Source organism: Aptenodytes forsteri, unplaced genomic scaffold (genome assembly GCF_000699145.1).
Source record: "Aptenodytes forsteri isolate BGI_AS27 unplaced genomic scaffold, ASM69914v1 Scaffold528, whole genome shotgun sequence".
NCBI classification, from domain to species: Eukaryota; Metazoa; Chordata; class Aves; order Sphenisciformes; family Spheniscidae; genus Aptenodytes; species Aptenodytes forsteri.
Genome location: NW_008794881.1, coordinates 1328306 through 1349914, shown reverse-complemented (window position 1 = coordinate 1349914; position 21609 = coordinate 1328306). Strand labels below are relative to the sequence as shown.

General features: G+C 52.5%; 2 protein-coding genes across 3 annotated transcripts in view; one reads left to right on the top strand and one right to left on the bottom strand.

Moving 5' to 3' along the window:
* Nucleotides 1-5313: 5313 nt before the first annotated feature.
* Nucleotides 5314-20893, bottom strand: GLYCTK (glycerate kinase). Of its 2 annotated transcripts, XM_009274690.2 has the most exons (9): nucleotides 20481-20893; nucleotides 20159-20335; nucleotides 19593-19689; nucleotides 17246-17291; nucleotides 14928-15039; nucleotides 12635-13030; nucleotides 12119-12270; nucleotides 10062-10237; nucleotides 5314-9420 (listed from the first exon to the last, which is right to left on the bottom strand). In XM_009274690.2, the coding sequence occupies exons 6-9, from the start codon at nucleotides 12919-12921 to the stop codon at nucleotides 8515-8517; spliced, it is 1521 nt and encodes a 506-aa protein (XP_009272965.1). In that variant the 5' UTR covers nucleotides 12922-13030; nucleotides 14928-15039; nucleotides 17246-17291; nucleotides 19593-19689; nucleotides 20159-20335; nucleotides 20481-20893; the 3' UTR covers nucleotides 5314-8514. The 2 variants fall into 2 exon arrangements, with proteins under 2 accessions (XP_009272965.1, XP_009272966.1); XM_009274691.2 differs by lacking the exon at nucleotides 17246-17291.
* WDR82 (WD repeat domain 82) overlaps nucleotides 20746-21609 on the top strand; it is a 20332-nt gene continuing 19468 nt past the window's right edge. Inside the window, exon 1 of the mRNA XM_009274703.2 lies at nucleotides 20746-20798. Coding sequence (XP_009272978.1) covers nucleotides 20746-20798 — 53 coding nt within the window. The remainder of the gene's footprint in view (nucleotides 20799-21609) is intronic.

Here is a 21609-nt window from a genome sequence, read left to right as displayed (position 1 = left end):
GGCTTTTGGAGCCCTTAAATAGGGATTGAGGCACGGATCTCCAGTGTAAGGATTTATTTGCATGCCTTGTGTCTCCAGTGGATCACCAGCATAGCTGGTGATGGGGTGCCCCATCCCAGGGCTGCTGGCTTCATCTGAGGATGAAGTGACTCAGTCTTGGTCTTGCAGAAAGCTCCTGGCAAGGTGGGTGTCCCTGTGCAGGCGGTGGCATCTCCCAGTGCCAGCTGTGGAGATGGGGACCAGGGCCGTGGCATGGCCCACCATGTGTTCTTGTATCCTGTATGCTTTGCATCCTCCCTGCCCAAGCCTATGTGGCTCCTCTCCCATGGTGGCATGTCCCCCCTGTTTCCTTGGGTCCCTGTGTCCCTGGCTGTCCCCCACCCTGGGGGCTGTGCCACCAAGGGCCCTTGTGCAGGCAGCCCAGTGCTGGGACTGGGAGGTGGCAGCAGGAGCTGTGCCAGCCGCCGTCGCCGGCTTGTTTGCTTCAGTGCCAGTTCATTAATATCGAAGAGCTAATTAGGATTCCGCAGCCCTTCCCACCCATCCCTCTCCTTCAGAGGATGGAGGATACTCGCTGTCTGCAGGATTTTGCTGCAGCCCTGCGTTAAAAGGATTCGGCCCTGGTCTGTCCCAGCCCAGTGGTTTGTGTCCCTCTCTCAGGTCCCGGCTAATCCACGTGGCTAAAGCCCCTCAAAGGCTGGCAAATGGGAAGTGATATTTGCCAATAATCCCTCCGCTCCCCCAGGCAGGCTTCTGATATTACGGGTTATTAAAAAACCAAAACCCAGGCAGCAATAACTGCGGCCCGGGGAGAGCCCAAGCAGGCGGAGGCGGCAGGGCACGGCTGCATCTCATGGAGCATCTCTAGGCAGAGCCCAGCCCCTCTTGCAAGAGGAGAAGGGATGAGCCACAATCCTCTTGCTCCCTGGGGAGCAAGCAGAGATTCCCATGAGTCGCAGACTAAATCCTGTTTCTCCCTGTGGGGAGCCCCAGAGGAGGTGGAATAAACCCTGCTATCACTCGCCGTGGCTCCCCACCCTGATGCCAGCATCCCCCGGCCTCGGCATCTTCCCCACGGCTTGGGCTGGGCAGGGGCGGCTCCTGTGCTGGCATCTCGTGGGGACAGCATAGAGCCAGCACTGCTCGCCTGCCACCCCTCTAGGACAAAACCAGCCTCTACTCCCAATTTTTTGCTTTGCTTTGCAGGGCATTTGAGAAAATTTGCCCAGAATTGGGGATGCCATTTCCTCCGGGACAGGGCAGTGATGCTGCCTGCAAGAACAGGTTTGTCCCGCAGGAAATTCAATCCGCAAAAGATCTGTAGTTACTTGCATTTTTTTTCCTGCAAAAATATCGATTTCCCTGCAAGGAGTCTCACTGCAGCTCGAAACGTTTCATTGCATGGGTTGGGGGGTTTCCTTCTGGTTTTAAGTCAACGTTTCCCCTTAAAATGTCACTCAGGGAAGGCTGCTTTTTTTTTTTTTTTTTAAGCAAAAGTCTGTGATGACATTTTTAAGTGGAGAAGAAAATTGCTGCTTCATTTCAAAATGCCAACTTCGAGTGGGGTAAGTTCGGGGTTTTTTATTCCAGCGTTTCCCAGGGGAAAAGCAAAATGGTTTCGTTAGACTTGAGTAACTGTTGCCCCCCTGTCACCCCCAAAATAAATCCTTTTTTAACCCAATGGCATTTTTGCAGCAGAGAAACTTTTGCCAGGAGAAGTCGTGCCCCAGTGGGATGCTGCCCTGGGAAGGGACAACCCTGTTGCACCCAAACCTGAGCCCTCTATGGCAAATCCTCTGCCACCAAACTCTGGCGGGAACCTGCAGGACAGTCTCCATCACCGCTGGCCGGCTTCGATCGCTGCAGGAGGGATTAACGGCGCATCCAGGTTGTGAAGCTCTCCTCTTTTTGCTTTCTCTCTGCCTCGTGCTCCTGGTTTTCTTTCGCGCAGCTTGCCCCCAAAATTGCTTGTGCTAGATTAGGCTAGAGACTGGAGTTATCTCCCTTTTATTTATTAGGGCAATTATACCTAATGATTCACATGCTCGTGGAGAGTAATTACTCCCAAATACAGCACCAGTGGTGTTCTTCCCCAGCCTGGGTACAGTGATTCACAAATGCATCATTTTGTACAAATCATCAAATGACGATCCCTTAAGTGCCGATTTGGTTTGGAGGTGGTTAAGAAGCGATCGAGGACCCGGCAGCACCATCACTGTCCTGGTTCGCTCCGGTGGTGTGGTCACTCGCCTGCTTCTCCTCCCCCCGGCTGCGCCGATAGCTGCCACCGCTTGCCTTCTACGTGGGTTTTGCTGGGATTTTGGTTGGGTCGAGCGCCTCAAGCTGTGGGATTTGTGCTTTTTGAAGAGCCGCGATGCCTGATCCAGCAATCGCCTTGGCACAGCCTGGCCAGGGGAGAGCCAGAGCTGCCCCCCTCCAGGGTGGGGATGACCCCTCCATCCTCCCAAAACTCAGCAGCGACACAGCTCGACCCTCGCCTCTTCGCAGCTCTTGGAGCAGGTGGGTGAGAGCTCATGAAATACTGATGTGGAAAGCCAAACCCTCCAGGTTTTGCACCAAAAAAAGGCCCCTTGCTCCAAATTGTTCAGCGTGGGGCAGCTGCAAGGGATGTCACCCTCTTCCCCAGAGCCTGGCAGCCCCCTGCCTGCGCTGCCCTGGGGAGGGGACACCAGGGGACCCTCACCTGGGGACCCCTGCCCATCCACCGTGCAGGGTCTGGCTGGGCAGGAGCATCCCATGAGGGATGACATGCAGAGTCCAACCTGCTGAGCTGCTCCAGCCTCGGGAGAAACCCTGACCCTGGGGATGGAGGAAGTTTTCTGGGAGTGTTTTGAAGGGTATTGATGCTTCCCAGTGCTGCCACGTGGCTTGGAAAGGCAGCCTGGAGCTTGAAGTTCCTCCTTGTGGGTTAAGGGGGGAGCCCAGGGTCATGGCTCTGGGGTGGCTCAGCCCTCCAGTGCTGCCCAAGGCAATGCCACAGTGCTCAGCTGGAGGCTGGTGATCGGCTGTGGTCTCTTGGGCCAGTGAAAAGAGGTTTTTCGGTGCCCGCAGCAAGCAGAGCATGGCCGTGCATCACTGCTTTGCTCTTTTTTAGCTAAAAGAAGCTCTTCCCTTCTTGGTGCGTGTCTAGACTGCATTGCACAAGCCTACACCCGCCACCCGTCCCCTCCTGCCACGGGTGCTGCTCCAGGTCTCCCATCCCGTAGATGCCAGAATCACTGCTGGGATGCGAGGCGGGAGGAGAAGAGGCAGCACAAAAACCCCTTTCTGCTGGCTGCCACTTGGCTTTATCCCTGGCATCGCTTGGGTGGGCTCCCGCAAGAGCCTGCTCTAGTCGCCCCCCCCTACCCCAGCACGTGGGGCTGCCCGCAGCAGCCGTGCTGGTGCCGCTCGGTTAGCGTTCACCGGGGCAATAGCTCCCCAGTTTCATTCCACCCACACCCAACTTCTTAGTGGAGGATCTGTGCTCGTTCGCGCCAGTGCCTGGCCCCCTGTCAAGAGCTCCTGCAGGCAGCCAGGAGCTGCTCCTAATGTGCTGCCAGGGGATTTGTGCTCTGATGGTCGGGCGCTGACAGCTCCCTGCGACTACTTGCTCCACCCGCCGGGCTCTCCTCTTCTCCGGGCTCTCCTCTTCTCCGTCAAATGGCAGAGGATGCTCCCACCGCCACAGGGAGGTGGCTGGCTCCTTTTTCTCCCCCCACCAGGTGTTTGCAATGGTGCTGGAGGGTTGCGGTACCCATTGCCTTGGTGGGGCCGATAAAGCCCTGGGGATGACAGTGGTGCAAGCAGAGGGTCCCCAGGCTGGAGGGAGCCCCTGGAGTGGGATGCTCCAGGACGGGGATGGGCAGAGGGGAGGTCTAGGTGTACCACAGGGCAAGTCTTGTCTCGGCTCCAAGGGGGGGCCTAGGGTGGGAGGCCCCCGTTAGCTGGGAGAGCTGGGAGCAAGTGCTGACACCCCGCGGGGCTCCCTCTCCAGCGGCTCTGGGGCCTCCCATGCTTTCTCCTGGCTGAAACATCGGCGGCTCCTGGGGGCTCCCCGGGGCCCAGTCCCATCCCAGAGGTGGCCGTGGCAGCCACTGCAGAGAGACTGGCCTGTCGCATGGAGCAACTCATGGCCTGCCGTCTTGTATGGCTTTTTATTCCTATGTGATTATACATCCCACTTCATATAGGGATTGAAGCCGTGCAATACGCCGGGGTCCTACGGCGGAGAACAGCCCCTGTGCCATGGGAGCCGGCCTCAGAGGAGTCACCAAAGCTATCTCCTGGGGTGCTGAAAGAGGGCTGCTGGCCTCAGCCCAGGCTCTGTCGGGCATCCCGGGCTCCCCAGCCCTCTCGGGGGGCAGGTGAGGGGTGCCAAGCTGCTTTGGGGTGAGGCCAGCACAAGCTCACTCCTTGCATTGCACCCCCTTGCAAAGGCAGGCCTGATTCTGCACCACATCTGCTGTGGAGAGCCCCGGTGGCTGCGCTGGTGGGATCATCCCTGGGGAGACCCCTGCTTTGCTTTTGCCCCCCACTATCGCAGGAGACGGGCAACAGCCTCTGGCAGCATCTGGGTGCAGGCGCTGGAAGGAGGTACTGCCAGCAGGACAGGGGAGGAGGAGGAAGAGGAGGAGAAAGGAGCTGGGGAATGGCCACAGCAGCAAGGGCTGCCCCAAGCACGACGCTCTTCAAAGTTTCTCAAGAGGCCTCAGCCGCTCTTTCAAGGTTTGTGTTAAATCTGTCACATTAGCAAAAACAGTGAAAATTACCTGGCTTGTGGAGGAGATGAAAGGCAGCCCCCTTCCGATCCCTCCATAAAGGAAGGGCCCCATTAACACCTAGTGAAATATTAGCCATTAATCAGGCTCCGTGCAAAATAAAACCATCCACATCTATCATTATTGGATCCTTAATGAAGTGATAATGGGAATGCTGGGGAGCTGTGATATTAATGTCTCCTAAGAGGCAAGAGCAGAGCCAAGGGCGGCAGCCAAGATTTTTAATTTACTGCCAAAAGCTCGCACTGTTAATAACGCAGTTACTTCTCCCGGCCATTAGCGCTGTTTGGCTACAAGCAGCCCGCTTAGGAGAGCAAATCAACCCCGACCGTACCCAGGCTTTGCTTGTCCGCTCCCTGCCCGGCGGCTGGGTGTGCTTTTCCCAAGGCTGTCCGCTGTGTCCCCTGCCCATGTACGGGGACATGGCCAGGGAGCTGTTGGCCATCTCCACCCATCTCCCTCCTTCCTGGAGGCTGGCTGGTGTAGAAAGAGTTTTGCTTTTCCGGTAAAAAGGGAAGGGATCTGGGAGCGTCAAAACCAAGCAGCTTTTATTGTCCTCACTCTTTCTGTGACTTGTCTCCTTAGGTGCAAGCATGCCAGAGCCAGGACGGCGCAGAGCTGGGCCCCGCATGGCCTCGCACGCTGGGATCACTTGGCGTGACCACAGTCGCACTCCGGGTTTCTTCACTTGCCCGGGTACGCTCACATGATGCTAATATCCCATCCAGGACAGCGCGGGCAAGCTGCAAAGCCCTGCTCGGCTGTGGTGACTCACCCAAGTTCCCGACAGGAAAGTCATCACTCCTGGCAGGCTCCGACAGCCCAGAGGCAAATCGTTACTTTGCAGGTAAGCAATGCTGTTGCGTCTTTAGATGCAACTGTTATCTCACAAATCCTTGCAAAACCCGACCAGTGCGGCCCAAATGTATGCTGGCTCATGCGTGGGGGTCTTTTGCTGTCAGCGAAGGGACTGCAGGTCAGAGGGAGCTGGCTCCGGGCTGGAGCAGTAACAGGCAATTCTGTGCTGAGCATTGTCCAGAGGAATAAAATGATGCCTTGTTTGTAAGGGGTGCACACGCTCCAAAGCTCCTTTCCTCCCTAGGCAGAAGATGTATAAGGTCCACCCAAGCAACCCCTCAGAAATGGAGCTTCGATCTATCCAGGTAGAAGCATCAGAAAAGTGTTTCTGTAACCTGGGTGTCCTTGGCCAACCTCCCCCTGTCCTGTTATCTCATTAGAAAAGAAGGGACAAGAACAAAACCCGTATATGGAGGCCAAGCAAATGTAGATGTGAAGTGCACTTCAAACAGCTCCATCCTTTCAACAAACCTTTTATTAGCCTTCCCTCCTCCCCAGCACAAACTCTTTTTAATCGTTAGTGAAAAGCCACTGTTTAGAAAGCAAGGACACTGCTCAGGGTACGTGTAGGCATTTCCCAGGAGGAGCTGGCGAGCGCTAGCCCAAGGTCTTCTGAACTTGGCTATGACGCGGCGCAAGCAGCAGCTCCAAGGACTAGCACGGTGCTCAGCAATGTGGCAGGGCTGCAGGGGTATGGTGGCCCTGTGACAGCGTGCCCAGGCTGGCGTGCCAGACCTGCTGCTGAAGATGCCAGTGACCCTTCTGCCAGGCACCCCAGCCCGAAACCGGAGTCACTCTGGATTTCACTGGCGCAGAATTGGACAGGAAGCATTAACAACATTTTGGAGCCAGCTTTAGCGAGTTATCCTGGCCGCAGCCCATACTTTTTGACTGTATCACTGCGCGTTAGTGCCCCCGCAGTGCTGGCATGCTGGGCATGGAGGAGGCGACCTGCCAGCAACCTGCTGGCGACCTCCGGAGAAAAATGCACGGCACAAAGCAGCTTCTCCTGCGCAACCACCACCTGACATTACGGGGGCACAGCGAGCTTTATAACGCTTGGCAGGTTTTCCCCAGCAGATCTCAAAGCTGTTTGCCAGTGTGAGCAAGTTCAGGCATGTTACAGAAGACCTTCAGACTCGGAGGACAAATGAGATGCATGGACGAGTTTAAACCACCAGGGTAAGACCAGGGTTTTGAAATCCCCAGGCTTGTGCCTTGACGCTATGCCTGGGCTGTGGCCCAGACAGTCCAGCTACCAGCCTGGCATTGATACCGGGCCCCGTGAGGGTCCTGCTGATATCCCTGCTTGTTAGATACTGGCTTCGAAACCAAAGCAGGAGGTGTCGCATCCTCCTCAAAAATCCACCCTCCGATTCATCTTGGAGCGGGGCGCAGAACGATTGTTCAGTGAGACACCACGACTCACAGTGTTGGCAGGACGGTGTATTTATGTCACGAGACGAGATCAGCCACATGGAGTAGGTCTGTCTGGAAAGAGTCTGAGTCAAGCGTGTCCTATTAAATTAGGGCTGGATTTTCAAAGGAGCTCAGCTCCCACTTAGGCTCTGTAACAAACAGGCAGATATTCAAAAGGAGTCGGACGTGTTGGGTCATCCTGGCTGCTGAGCTGAAGTCCTTTGAATATCCAGCCAAAACCGTCACAGTGCCTGTTACTACAGGCAGAGCCCTTCTGAAATCCAGCCCCACCATGGGCTCCACGTCCTGGGAAAGCCAGCTCATCTCTGCTCTCCTACATATTGCACTGCAGTAGGTGATGAAACTGCGATAACCACCACGTCCTCATACATGCAGGGGAGAGGCTCCCTGTCAAAGCACGGCTCCGGCAGCTTTGCCCTTTGATCAGCTCAGCAGCATGGGTCAGGAGAGCCGAGCATGAAGGTTTCCTTGCCTTTTGTTCTGCAGAATTAGCTGAGTTAATCAGAGTGACAACGACTTCTGCCTCAGCGCAGAAGAAAGGTCAGTGGCTCAGGCTGGATGCACGACTGTTTTCTAGGCAGTTGGAAGACAACACCGTGAAAGCTCATAGCATACACACTGCTGCCACAGAGGCTCTCCCAACAGGGATCAGCAAGGCTGGAGGAGAAGGGCTCCACTCAGCTGGCTCGCCACTGCACCTCAATCGTCCCCTTCCTCATGCTGCACAGTGAAGGTATACCACCCTCTGTGTCACTGTGCACTGCTTTTGCGTCGTGCATCCAAGACGAAACGCTGCTCTCGTCCAATGTGCTCCTTAGCCGCGCTGCTGGGTGTGCATTGTGCTGGGCTCGGGGTCTCTGTGTCGCCTAGGGCACCCTGGTGTGGGAGGACCTGCAGGGCACTGTGCTGGTGCGTGGAGCTGGTGCTGGGTGTCCCCTTCCCAGCGCGTCCCCCAGCACCTCCATGCCTCCAGCTGGGCAGGCCTTGCTATTGCTTTTACATCCTTCAGTCGCTGTAATGCACTTCTGTGAACATGCAAAAGCCTCCTGATGAGCTGCTCTTCAGCTGGGCGCACTGGAGGTGCAACAGCCACAGTGAGGGCTCTCCCTGGCAGCCCTACCATGGCCTCAATTTCCCCGCATCTTTTAACTAGAGTTGAAGCAGTCACAAGAGTGGCGGCTCTCAGCAGAAGTGTTAAATCCGGCCTCCGTGTCTGTAATGTGACCTCCTACCTTCCTCTGATCCCAATTACAAGTGCTTGCTTTTGCTGTGGGCATCCACTCATGTGTCTAATTAGTGGATTCTTTCTGTCAAAGATATTAGCACCCTCGACAGTGAGCCCTAATTTAAGTAGTTTACATTTGTCTGCAGTGTTGATGCCTTCATTTACCCCCGGCCCTAATTAAATGCATCTGGGTATCTGCAGAGGGACCTCTCATGATCTCTCCGTGGCTCTAATTAAAATGGCCTGGATGTCCATGACATTGGTGCCCGTCAAGCCTGTCACCAGGAGGTGATGCCCACCTTGGAACTGGCTGAAGAACGTGTAAGAGTCACTGTTGCTGAGAAAGGCCTCCGCACTGAGGCCCTCTTGCAGCGCCTCATCCACCAGCTCTGGGCTGCAGAAGGCCCCTGCCGCCTCCGTCGGCCCATCCTGCCCATCCGTTCCCCCACTGAGGAAGACGATCTCGCACCTCCCCAGGGGGCTGCTGGTCTCCACCGCCTGTGCCCTGTGCAGCCCCAGCCCCACGCGCAGGGCCAGCTCCTGGTTCCTCCCTCCCTTGCCGGTTCCTTGAAGCTGAACCGTGGTTTCTCCACCGGCCAGGATGCAGACTGGTCTTTCAGGCCCTAATCCTCGCAGGGCCTGTAGAAACTCAGCAAGGTTCAAACCCGGGATCTCTAGCTCTGCTGCCAGCTGTAGGAGATTCCCCCTCACCTCGTCACTCAGGGTCCCTTCCCTGAGGCCAGCGAAGCCCAGGCAGACCAGCCGGATCAGCTGGCAGTACAGCGTGGCGACGCGGCTGACTTCCCCACAGATTGCCGCACTCAGAATCAGAGTTGCGTAGCCCAGGCCCTCGGCTTGGCGTTTGGCCTCGTCTAAAGCCAGTGTATTTGACCCGATGATGATGTTGCAAACGTGGGAGTAGTCTTCCAGAGCAGTGGGCTTGGTGGGAGAGCTGGACAGGACCGTTTCCACTGACTTGGGCAGGTGGTGCAGCAGGTTGTATTTGGCGAGTATTTGAAGGCAGTCTTGGACGCTGTGGGAGCTGGCAGCAGTGGGCCCACTCGCTATGACGTCCAGGGGGTCACCAATCACATCAGAAAGGATGAGGCTCACCACCTACAAAAAGAAATGCCCACGGATTATTGTGGGAGGCAGAGACAGGTGACCACGCAAGAGCCCTGGCATAAGCACTGCTCTGAGTTACACTTGCACCACCCCCATGTCAAAGCAGACGGAAACAGGCAGATCTTGGCCCATTTTTGTTTTACAGTCCTGTGAGTGTCACCTTGCCTTCTCAAACCCACAGATCTACAATGTCCTTTGATGCTGGACCATCACATTGGAAGATGTAACTCGTGACGCTGCACCTGTCAGGCTGATAACCTAGTGTGGGTTTAGCGATGGCACATGCTGAGAACAGGCTCCAGGAGAGCCAAGGGTTGGACCCAGCCTCAAACGCGCAGTGGCGGAGCACCGGCACATTGGAAGTGCCTGCTGGGTGAGGGCTGGGGTCTGCTGAGAGTGGTGCGATGGGACAGCTGACATTTGCAGAGTCTGAATTCCCCCTTCTCCACCTCTGTCTCCCTGAGAGTTTGGGTCCTCAATGAAATCTGAGCCACAGAGTCCCAAAACAGTGTGCAAAGGTTGTTCAGTCAGGGGGAAAAACCCCTGCAAGCACGCTTAGGTCAGTTGATTAAACCCCTATTTTGAGGGCAGATGGGTGATCTCTGAGCAAGTAGGAGCTTCCCCTCAGTTACCCGTGCGGGATATGCGAGCCGGGCCAGCCCGCCACCCTTCAGCAAGGACAGAGTCTTCCGGACAATATTCAGCTCCTGTATGGCAGCTCCTCGGGAAGCCAGCATCTTTGTGAGTTTCTCCTTCTCTTTGAGGAGGATGGGAGGGATGGGAGCAGGCAGTAGGGCTGATCCACCCCCTAGGATGCAGAAGAGATGGCAAGAACATCAGGACAGCAGGAAAAGGAGGACAGGAGGAAAGCAAGGCTGTTCAACACTTGAGCCTTTGCTCTTCCCTCACCGGTGCGCAGCGGGAAGGCAGAGGTGGTTGGGGAACTATGCTAACATGTCTGGAGAATTCAGTCGTCTTCACCAATGGGTTTTAATCGCTGCTGCCCCGCACTGTCTGCAGTCAGCTACACTTCATCCAGGCAGCGTAAACCTCACCGGACCAGGGTACCGCATGCCTGCGGTGTTGCAGGGATGACAGAGAAGGGCCAGAACTTACTATCCCCACAACATCAGGCTACTAGTGTGTCATCACGCTGATTTTCACAGGCTACCTGGATGGGTGAGCAGGGAGCATGGGCTCCATGACTCACACAGCAGTCAGTGCTAAGCAGATGGAGACACTGCCTGCTTTGCTGGCTCCATTTATTCAGGACAGTGTGTAAAAACACCAGCTATGGCTGCAGCAAGATCGGAAACTGCTGAGCTGCACTTATCTAGGCCTGGGAGGAAAGGAAAGGGGGAGAGAGTAATGCAAAGGACAAAGCACACCCAGAGTCCGGGGTGATAGCCTCATTGATGGGAATCCTGTCTGATACAAGCGGGCATTGGAAATGTGGAAAAGAAGGCAAAGAAAAAAAGGTTCTAATGGAAAAGTGGAATGGATGGAAAATACAGAGTAGAAAGGAACAAGATCTGAGCAGAAAGTGAATGTGCACAGAAGTACAGCTGAAAGCTACTGTCAAAAGGCAAAGCCTGCTCAGAGGTTTGAGGCAATCAGCATCAATAAAACATGATGAGCAAGAAAAACAAATGCAAATGCCTGTGTTTCAGTCAATAGCCAGGGATCTAGCTGAGAGGCAGGAGCAGTTGGGGACCGGCTGCTGTGTGGGAGTGCACATGCATAGGGAGTCACAGCCACGGGGAGATCCTGTACAGGCTCCCTGAAGGGCTGAGAAGTCTCTTGGAGATCCCCATAGCCAAAGGACAGGAGGAAGCCCAGGGGAATCCCCAGCAAGCGCAGCTAGATTCCAGTCGCTTGGGTGTTTGCCTAACGGCACTACTCTCTCTGCACCAGATCAGGCTCCAGCATCCATAGAGAAACAATCACTGAGCAGAGGAGTTTCTACAGAGCTGCTCCAAGCCCCTGCATGCTTCTGCCCTGTGACACCCACTCACCCAGCCGAGCTCAGGTTGGGGTGACATCACTGCATCCCTCTGATGCACAATATCCACCTTCCTTACAGAGCCCTGGGTCTGGGGACAGCCCAGGGGCCCAGCAGGCAGGGCCTGGGGGTGTTCAGGGTTGACTCTGCAAGGCGTGCACACGCTCACTGTGTTGGAACCTGGGGGCCTCATTTCCACTGGCTGGGAAGCAGCAAAGCCCTGGGAAGAGTCAGTCCTGAATCTCAGCTTACAGACTTACACCCCTCCACAAATTCGGAGCATGCAAGTCCACCAAGTGCTTGCTTCTCCAAGTCTGCATTCCCAAATGTAAGGAGGGAGCAGGAAGAAAGTGTCTCCCTGGCAAGGGGTGAGAGCAGCTGGCAGGCTGTGCCCAGAGGTGCCATCTCACAGTGGTGGCACAACCACAGGACCCAGCCTGCGCAGCTCAGCCTCTCCCCAGTGCTGGGAGATAGCGTGTCCACTGCAGCAGCAGGTAGCCCCATGCCCTCCCCTGCTGCATCCCTGGAGAAAGGCTGGCAGGAGAAGGGAGAGGAAAAATCACAGAGGTGCAAGTGTCAGCGCTGAAAGGGCCAGCACAGCACGGCGCTCCCCTGCTGCATGGTCACATGTGGGCAGGCGGCTGGAGGGCCCTCAGCAGAGCCCATTCCCTGGGATCCCCACGCTACCTGAGATGAGCACAAGGAGCAGGTTGTCCACAGTCAGACCCTCAGCCAGCTCCTGGATGGCAACTGCTCCCTTCAGAGCCTCTGGGTCCGGGAGGTTGTTCTTGGCACCTTCGATGACCTGGATTTTGCTGTCTGGCTTCAGGAGCATCTCCCTGGTGAGGTAAGAGAGGCAATCACACCACTGACACATGCACCTACACAGGCAGCCAGGCTGTCACTCAGCAAGCAAATGGGCCTGGTGCACCAGAGGTGCACGGCGAGTGGCCAGGACAGGGAGATGGCCTTTGCCGAGTGTCTCTTCCCCAGGGCTGGGGAGGAAGCGCATCCAGCGCAAGAGTCGGGCTGTGTCACTGGTGCCACTGGGATGTGATGGAGGTTGAAGACCAGGGCGGTGTGGTGGACAGGGTGGGCACCAGAGCAAGGGCAGCTGAAAGGACTGAAGGGGTTCACAGCAACATCCCAGAGGATAAATTGGCAGCCTACCCCCACAAACTGTCCCGACACAGCCCCCCTTACTGCATTCCTGCTCGCTGCAGGCTCTCCTGGATGCCTAGGGGCACACTGATGATCCCCCGAACGAGGTGTTCTCCCAGGATCTCTTCTGCTGCCGCGGCCATCCCCAGCACAGCTTTGCCAAAACCCACCAGGTACAGGTCCCTCTTCACTGGAAAGGCTTGGCCCTTCACCAGCAGCTGAGGGCACCCGTCTCCCTGGAGCTTCACAGCCCTCTTCAGCATCGGAGCCGGACGGACGGTGTCCACCGCGCTGCGGAAGAGGGACAGTGCATGCTCGCGGAGAGACATGCTGCGCAGGGTGGCCAGGCTGAGTCAATCTGCTCGGTGGGGTGGGCTTGTACACACTCTGCCAACACTGGCAAGGCATAGAGAGCTGGGGCAGCCGGCACCCTCCAACCTGCAAGGGAAAGCGAACACTAGCAGAAGAGACAGGACTGTCACAGGGAGAGTAGGGAGGCCAAAACATGAACCATGGAGCTCTAGTTCCTGTTGCCTTTAGATGAAGGTGCCATAACAGCAGCATTTCCAAACCTCTGCCCAGGCAGGAGGGAGGGAAGGACAGTGTGACATTCAAACTACCTGTCAGCTTGTGGTTCCCCTGCAATCCCATCACCTCCCACAGGGAAGGTGAGCATTACCAGCCACCTTCTCCATCACTGTAGATTTGCCACTGGCAAGCCATCATTTCTATTCGCTCAGCGTTTGATGCCTTTCCAAACTGCGGAAGCTGCTCTCTGTCCTGGAGAGAGCAGGGTGTCTGGGTAGAACAGCTTTTCACTACATTAACTCCCTTCCTCAGGCTAGCCAAATGCTGATCTCATTCTCTGGCTGCGCATTGCCCCATGTGTCCCTGGACCATCACGCATGGACTTTGGAGAAACAACAGGCTTGCTGGCTGCCTGATCCCTGGCTGCTGGTGGCCACAGAGAGACCAGTAATGAGGTTTCCCCACCAAACAGCAAATTAACACAAGGCTTCATTCGCCTTTTATTTTTTAGTCCTCTCATTATCCATTAAAATCACATTTAGAGCCCAAATAGGACTTCAGATCCAGGCAAAGCTGCCAGCTGTGTCTGTGAAAGCCCATTTGAGCTAGTCTCCACTGAGTATTAGCATTATATGCAACAGAGATGAGTGTGGACCAAAGGATCTCAACTGCTCAAGGGCAGACACTTGTCCTGACAGAGGAAAGGCAGCCCCTGCCAGCATGCACGCATCTATTCCCTCCCAGCATTTCTCCTTCCCTCCATTAACTGGCAGCAAGTTCACTGCTGGTTTCTCAGGATCAAAGATCCTCGTGATCTGCATCTCTCCCGCTCACGGCAATTATGGTGCAGGCAATTAAGGCAAGGTGCCAGGAGGCTGAAGCAGCCCGGGCAACACACTCGATCACAGACCCATTCAAATTACCTGAGAGAGTTAATCCTCTCTCTAGTAAATGGATGTGTTTTGGTGCAAGGCCAGTGGCTGGCTTCTTCTGGGAGAGGTCACGAGTCCAGGTCTCTTTGTCCTAACACTCCCATAGCATTGCAAAGTGTTAATCATTAAGCCAGACAAGCTTTTCAACAGCTCCTCTGGGTCTAAATCTGCCTTATTTTGCTGCAAGGACGCAAAGGCTCTGTGAAAACCTCCACACAAGCACCTTCTCAGGCAATGAAACTTGGGCACACTCTGAAATCTGTCGGACAAGGGACTTGCAGGTAAAACTACATGGAGAATCATAGGTTTGCCAGAGAAAAAAATGATTCAATGCTTAAGAGAAACAGATTTTAAAGGCAAAACACAGGGCAGATAAACTACCTATCTACACTCCCTTTAGATACTGGTCAGGACTGGCTTTTCAATCATGAGGAGAGATAAAAGACAGGGTGTCCTGACCACTTTGTTACTAGACTCCTAAACTTCACGGCAGCTGGTGCTGCCAGCAGTTTAAACCACTGAGCCTCAGCCCTCTTACAACGAAGTCCAGAGTAACCGTGCTAACACCAGTGAAGTCAGCTGTACACCTCTCAGGAACTGAGATTAGCATCTCTGTTCCCAGCAGGTCTCCGATTCACCTGGCAGCACAGCGCAATCAGAGGAAGGTGTTACAAAACAGAGGTGCATCACGCCCCAGGTCGCCTCGTCTGAGCTGCGATACAGGGTTTGCAGAAGCGATTGGAGAAAAAGGCTTAAATGGAGCCAGGGGAGTTTAAGAAAATAAAGCCCCAAAGCTTTTAATAGGCTCCGTCTCTGCCTTGATGTTTCTGTGCATGGCTGACCCTGAAGACCAGGGGAATTGAGCACAACCAGACCTGCAACTGTGGCTCCTGTCACACGTGCCCTCCCGGCGGCTCCGCTCAGCTCCAACTCCACACACGACACAGCAGGCGCGAGTTGTTTAAAAGCAATTCTCTCCTACTGGAGCTGAAAAAAATAAACGCCAGCTTAATTCATCTAATACTTGTGTACACACTGCTAATGCTTGCTCTGGAAAGCATTTCGCTACAATAGTAGGCATGTAATCTGTTTTCTGCACTCTGAACTCAGATTATATTTTAACCCTCGAGGCCTGATCCAGAGTCTGTTGAAGTCAGCCCGCCTCTTTCCATTGCTTCTAAGGATTTTAGGGCACGCTGCCTGACACTGATCTCAGTGCACAGGTGTAAATGCAGAGTAAATCTGGTGTAAAAACCCCCCTGCAGTCAGAGGTTATCCAACTTTACACCAATGCAACAGAGAGCTGAATTTGGCACAGACCCATTAGCTTTAGAGGTCTTGGTGTGTAACTGCTCCTTGTCAGCTCTGATTAGACACGCAGGCTCACTGGAGGCTCCCCTTGGAATGGGGGTGCTGCTAATGATGCCACAAATCCATCTTTATGTAATTTATTTATACAGTCTCATGCACTGGGTATGAATTGTCATCAGGGAACAACTATAAATCAGTGCTATGAAATCCACTGTAGATATTAACAAAAAATAAAACTCCTACTCATTTTACTAGGGCTTTAAAAACAAGATCAAGAGAACTGAACATCACCTCACACTAAGACATAGGCAGCCTTGGAAAGAAAAATAATCCAAATGGCAGCTCTCAGACTAGCTCCACGGACGGTGGGTCTAGAAACGGTGTCATTGCCAGTTAGCTGCTGCGTATTGCATGTGGGGAAATTACATCCTCACATGCCTGCGTTTTCCTCTTCCCATTGCTGGCTAGGAGGAATCTGGGCTGGGAGAAGGGGCTGATGATGTGACTCATATTGCTTCATGCACTAATCTTTGTCTCCCAGTTTCTCAGGGAAATCACATAGGGATGAACAAGCCCTCTTCTATATGGGTATAAGGTGACATGCTATAGGCAGCAGTGGGGCTCGGGTTTTACACCTTACCTTTGTCCCTGCTTGGGATAATTTGGAGTTGGGGTATAGATAGTCTTTTGGAAAGTTTTCTAGAAGTTTGCACTAAGCTTAGGAGGAAAATGATGCTAAGAATTGCCTGTTCCAAAGAGAGCAGGAGGACTGTAAGGGGTTTACATTAATCCCCTTTAAATGAAAACTTCCTCAGCTTTCATTGATGAATGATGTTCACGATCTACATACTTGTTGGCGTGCATTACCATTATAAGCTCTTTCTTCATAGGGCTCCTCCTAAGCCTGCAGAAATTTCCACGGTTAACTTTCACAACAAAAAGCAGCAAAACCCTAGCTCCTCATTTTCACCATCTCTGGGAAAGAGGAAGGGAGAGGAGCTGGACTGTGATAAAATACAGGCAAAGCGCTCGTTTGCATTACCTTTCATTAACTTTTTAATTAAAGCAATTCTGCAGGCAAGGAGCCAAAGTCAGAGGGAGACAGAAACAATCCAGCACTAGGGGCAGAAATGGGGTAAGCTGCCAGGTAAATTGGATGGTGGCATGAGACCAAAAGCATGGACATAGGGGGGTATAGTCTGAGCCATAAACTTGGAGTCACACTGGGGAGGAAAACAGTGAACAAATGAGCTGGCCAAGCCCGTGCAGTGAGAAAAATGAGCCAGCACCTCACTCCATGGCAGGTACTTGAAAGCCAGAAAAATATTCCCTTTTAGGGGCCAGGCTGCCATCGCTGGGCAGAGCTGAGCTATCCCAGGTGCTGTGGTTGGAGGTTTGTTCAAGGGTTTGCATCACGGGCTTGTGGTCTTCTTGAAGTTGGGGCAATTGGGCTTGTTGCAGGCCAATGCAATCACACATCCCGAGCACTTCAGGTGCTGCAAGATCGGAGGGTACTATGTATTAATGCTCCAGGATGGCTAATTTAACTGAGATCTTCATGGGCCTAAGTTAGTTTATTTTTAATGTCATCGTGACTTCTCTGGATTTCCCCTGGTGTGGCAGTGATTGGTGGCTGGCCCACCGTGTACAGGGTCAACTCCCAAATCCCTGAGGGGCTTGGAAAAAATTTGAGATGGCACTGGATCAAACCCCAATTGTTTGAGGATAATTTTGAGCTCAAGCTCTGAAAGACAGATTACATCTTTGTTACAGCAGTAAACTACCAGACACAGCAAGTTTTCGCAGTGTCTCTTGCTGCTCATTTTTCTTGCTACATGACTTTCTTCTGGCCTCTTGGTACGTAAATTACCGTTACACTCACCGAGGCTTACCGCTTCCATTTTTCATGCATTACCATGGGAGTTTACCTGTGAAGTACAACAGAGCGGAGATTTTACTGCCTTAAACTCCCATGTTCCCACTTACTGACACATCTTTTCTATCATTTGATATATCAACTTTAATTCGGCTGGTGAGCCCTGCTCAAACTCAAACTTGCTGCTCCAGATGGTCCCAAAAGCATAATGAGAAAATTTTCCAGGAGATGCACTGAACCCAGGAGGAAAACAAAGCGGTGAAGGTTTGTTCCAAGTGACTGTTCTGGGAGGATTAGATGAGGGATTTTTCAAGACTAATCTCTTTAAATGAAAATTTCAGAATTTGATTAATTTTTTAATCTGCACATGGATTTACATAAAATTACCGCACGGCCTCATTCACATTTTGTAAAAGAGAAAATGTCTGCAGCTAGGATGGACCAACTCATCACTGGTCAGCTACGAAGGGTCCAGTACACAAGTGGGTGCGCAGGGACAGGGTGAAAGGTCCTTTTGCCCGGGCTCACCGTGGTGCTCCTGCATCCGTAACTGGGAAAGAAGACGATGGTGGACAGAAGCAGTACGATGAGACCAGAGAGCTGCACAGAGGGTTCTCCAGGCAGGCAAGGGAGAAAGTAGGATGGAGTCTGAATACCTTTGTTTCAAGAATATGCTGAGCTCTGGGAAACCCAGGAGTCCTAATTTCCAATACATGGCTTTCTATATGTTTCTCGGAAAAGAAATATGTTGCTCTCATGACTGATTTACTCACCAGGAAAGTGACAACAGGGTCTCTCTGCCTTTGATGGGGAATGTAGCCTAAGGCCAAACACAGGGAAGATAAGTGTTCTGTTCAGCGTTTTATATATATAGATCAGTATCATTAGTAAAAAAATTAACTGGATTTGACATATACATCTTACTAGTTTTTCTAGGTCACACTCCTTTCACTCCCTATATACCTTTTGGAAATGATTTTCCCATGCACTGGGGATTGCAGGGAAGAAAAATTTTTCACTAAAAAATCCTTCTGTAGCTCAACGCAGAACAGTACTACCCTGAAGCCAAGTCCACGCCAAGTCTACTTCCTTTCATACTGTAATTTCTCAAACTCCCTATTCTGAGTCAACTTGCAATCAAAGTTGAGAGTCATTTAAAATACAGGGAAGGATCATAGTATTTTAGAGAAGATGAAAAGTTGCCAGCCTTGAGGACTGGACTAATAGAAAGGGGTCGAAATTCAGTACTGCAGAATACGAGGTCATGCTCTTTGGGATTAATAGCAAAAAATTATGAGCTCCTCGGTTGGAAATAACATAAGAGGAGAAAGAGCCAGGAATATTAATCAGTCAGAGGATGACAATTACGGCTGCCCTCTAGGCTGAGACAAGAGGCTATGGGGAAAGCGGAAAGCGGCAGATGTAATCTACCTTGACTTTAGTGAGGTTTTTGACACCATTCTCTTGAGCACCCTGAAGAAGTGTGGGCTGGGCAAACACACAGACTCACTGAAAAACAGCTTGACCACTGGGCTCAGAGGGTAGAAATCAGTGGCTCAGAGTCCATTTGACAGCTGGTAATCAACAGGGACTCTGTTGGGGTTCGTGTCACCCTACGGCTTCATTAGTGACCTGGAGGGTAGCGCAGAGTGCCTAATTTGGGGGAAATGCTGACGGAGCCACCTTCCAGAGGAACCATGATAAACTCAAGGTCAGGGCCAACAGAACAGAAACCTCATGACGCTCAGCAAGGAGAAATGTGAAGTTTTGCTGCGGGGGCAGGATCCCCATGCATCAGGGCGGGCTGGAAACCAAGTGTTGCAACCAACTAAGGAGCAACCTAATAGCAGCTACAACTACTTGAAGGGTGGTTATAAAGACAGCGGAGATGAACCCTTCTTGGTAGCGGCAGAAAGTATAAGAAGGAGCAATGGCCACAATTTGCAAGTCAGGATGTTCACATTGGACATGAGCAAAAAGTTCTTTATAGAGAGGGTCGCACAGCACTGACTGGATCAGGCCACTCAGAGAAGGTGTGGTCTCCATGCTAGGTGGTTTTCAGGATTTGGCTAGACAAAGCCACGGCCAAGCTGATCTGGCACTGGTGATAGTCCTGCACCGAGCAGGAGGGTGGAGCAGGCAGCTCCAGAGGTTCCTTCTCCCCACACTTCTGTGACTCCATGTTGTAACAGCAGGGACAGGGTTCGATGCTCCAGAGCATCATGCTTAGTTTCAAGAGCCCATAAAGAGATGCCAGGTTGTAGGATACAAGTCCTCCACACAAACCTTCAGTCATAACCGTTACCCACCGAGAATCATCGCTCCCGGCAGAGTCCAACAGAAATATATTCACCTGAGCAGTGTTGTTTCCAGAAGCACCTCTCTGAAATTCACGTCCACCCATCTGAGCAAGCACGGGTCTGTCTGTGTTGTGCAGGTTATGGTGGTATCTAATATAGAAATGCATAGGTAGAATGACTGCATTTGATCAATACCACTCAAGCAGCAATTAAACATTTTTTTCCATTAACTAGTTTTGCAGGGGCATTATCCGTAATTCCTACTTAATGTGACATTTTGCTAGGAGATCCAATTATCCTGCCAGATAAATTCCAGCTTGGTATAAACTGACAAACTAAGTTCCAACTATTAGGAAGAAAGGCAGAAGAAAGAATAAAAAGGGAGTGACAAAATATCAAATCAACAACCCACGGTGTTATACAACTCTAAAACTTAGCTAAGTATTGTAGGTGTTTTGAAGTAAATTGTCTTATGATGGTATTGGTGAGTCACCTTCAGGGCCCACATGAGATAATCCAGGCTTTGATCATGCAATTTACAGTGTGCAAGAGGCATGCCGTTCTGCGCTTCTCTAAAATCTCTCATCACACGAAAATCAATTGTAGATTTTGAACTGACCTGCAGTGGGGTAGCTGAGTCTGAGACCCTCGGAAGTAACGAAGGCGTCTTTTGTTGAGTATCCCTAGACTCCCGTGTGAAAATCTTGTCTCCGTTTCAAAGTAAAAATCGGTGAATCATTCTGATGAGCCAATCCCATCACAGCGTGAAAGGGTGAATCGGGCTAGATGTCTAAACCTGTAACGGTGAAATCTAGTAAGCAAACAGTAAGAGCAAGTAATCTCAGAAAAGACTTTTGTTTCACTAAATCATATATGCACATAAAATAATTAAGCATGTTTGAATGACGTGCAAGCAGACCTTTAATAGTTCCCGGACTTACTGTTGTTTGACCACAAGAGGGCAATATTATTCTAAAAGCAAGATCAAAATCTATTCTGGAGACTATGAAAGGAAAATGCAATTAACGTTTATGAAGGCTTCTATGGTTAATTTTTTTTTCTTCTGATTCTGAGTTTCCGGGGGACTGAAATAACAAAAGATCTGGTGTTCTTCTAAAATTAAAATAGTGGGGTGCTGGAAACCTTCACGAGGTGGGAGATTCTCACAGCTACTGTTACACTCCAGGAACAGCTTTTTAAGGTACGATGTACAAAAACACGAACAGAGAGTCTGACATCAAGATTCACGACAGAAAAAAGTAACAGTTTCAAGGTGTCTGTATTGGAGCACCAGCCTCAAAAGCCACGGCATCTTTCTCAAAGGTTAAGCGTGTGCTGCTCATCTTTATCTGACGTCTTACGTGGTGGTAAGACCGTAGTGCTACAGCTGCGGCGTTTCTGTAGTACTGCTTGGAGCCCAGTTTTTAGAAGAATAAAAAATACTGGGAAATAAAAAAGTGTAACAATTGAACTGAAAGTAGGGGAAAAAAGAATGAGAAAGCGATCGCCGCGTATTTCAAAGAAGGGGGATCCCGCCCTGCCCTGGCAGCGGGCACGGATGCAGGCGGGAACGAGCGCTTGTCCTCAAGGAGCTGCGCTCTGGGCTGTCCAGAGCAGATCCCCTGGGGAGGGACCTGCCCGCCTTGTCACTGCAGGTCCCCTACGGGACCCCCCCAGAGGCCGGCGCCGGCCGCGGCGCAGGCCAGGCGCCCCCCAAATCCTACTTTCTCGCTAGTTACCGCGGGGAACGCGGAAAAATACGTTAAATTCCGTATGGGGCACGTTACGCGCAGCGTAAATCTCGCCCGGGGGTCCCTGGGCGCCGCCGGAGCGCGCGGGCCCCGCGGCGGGAGCGTTTTTTTTACGCCGGGTCCCCTACGGGACCCCCCCAGAGGCCGGCGCCGGCCGCGGCGCAGGCCAGGCGCCCCCCAAATCCTACTTTCTCGCTAGTTACCGCGGGGAACGCGGAAAAATACGTTAAATTCCGTATGGGGCACGTTACGCGCAGCGTAAATCTCGCCCGGGGGTCCCTGGGCGCCGCCGGAGCGCGCGGGCCCCGCGGCGGGAGCG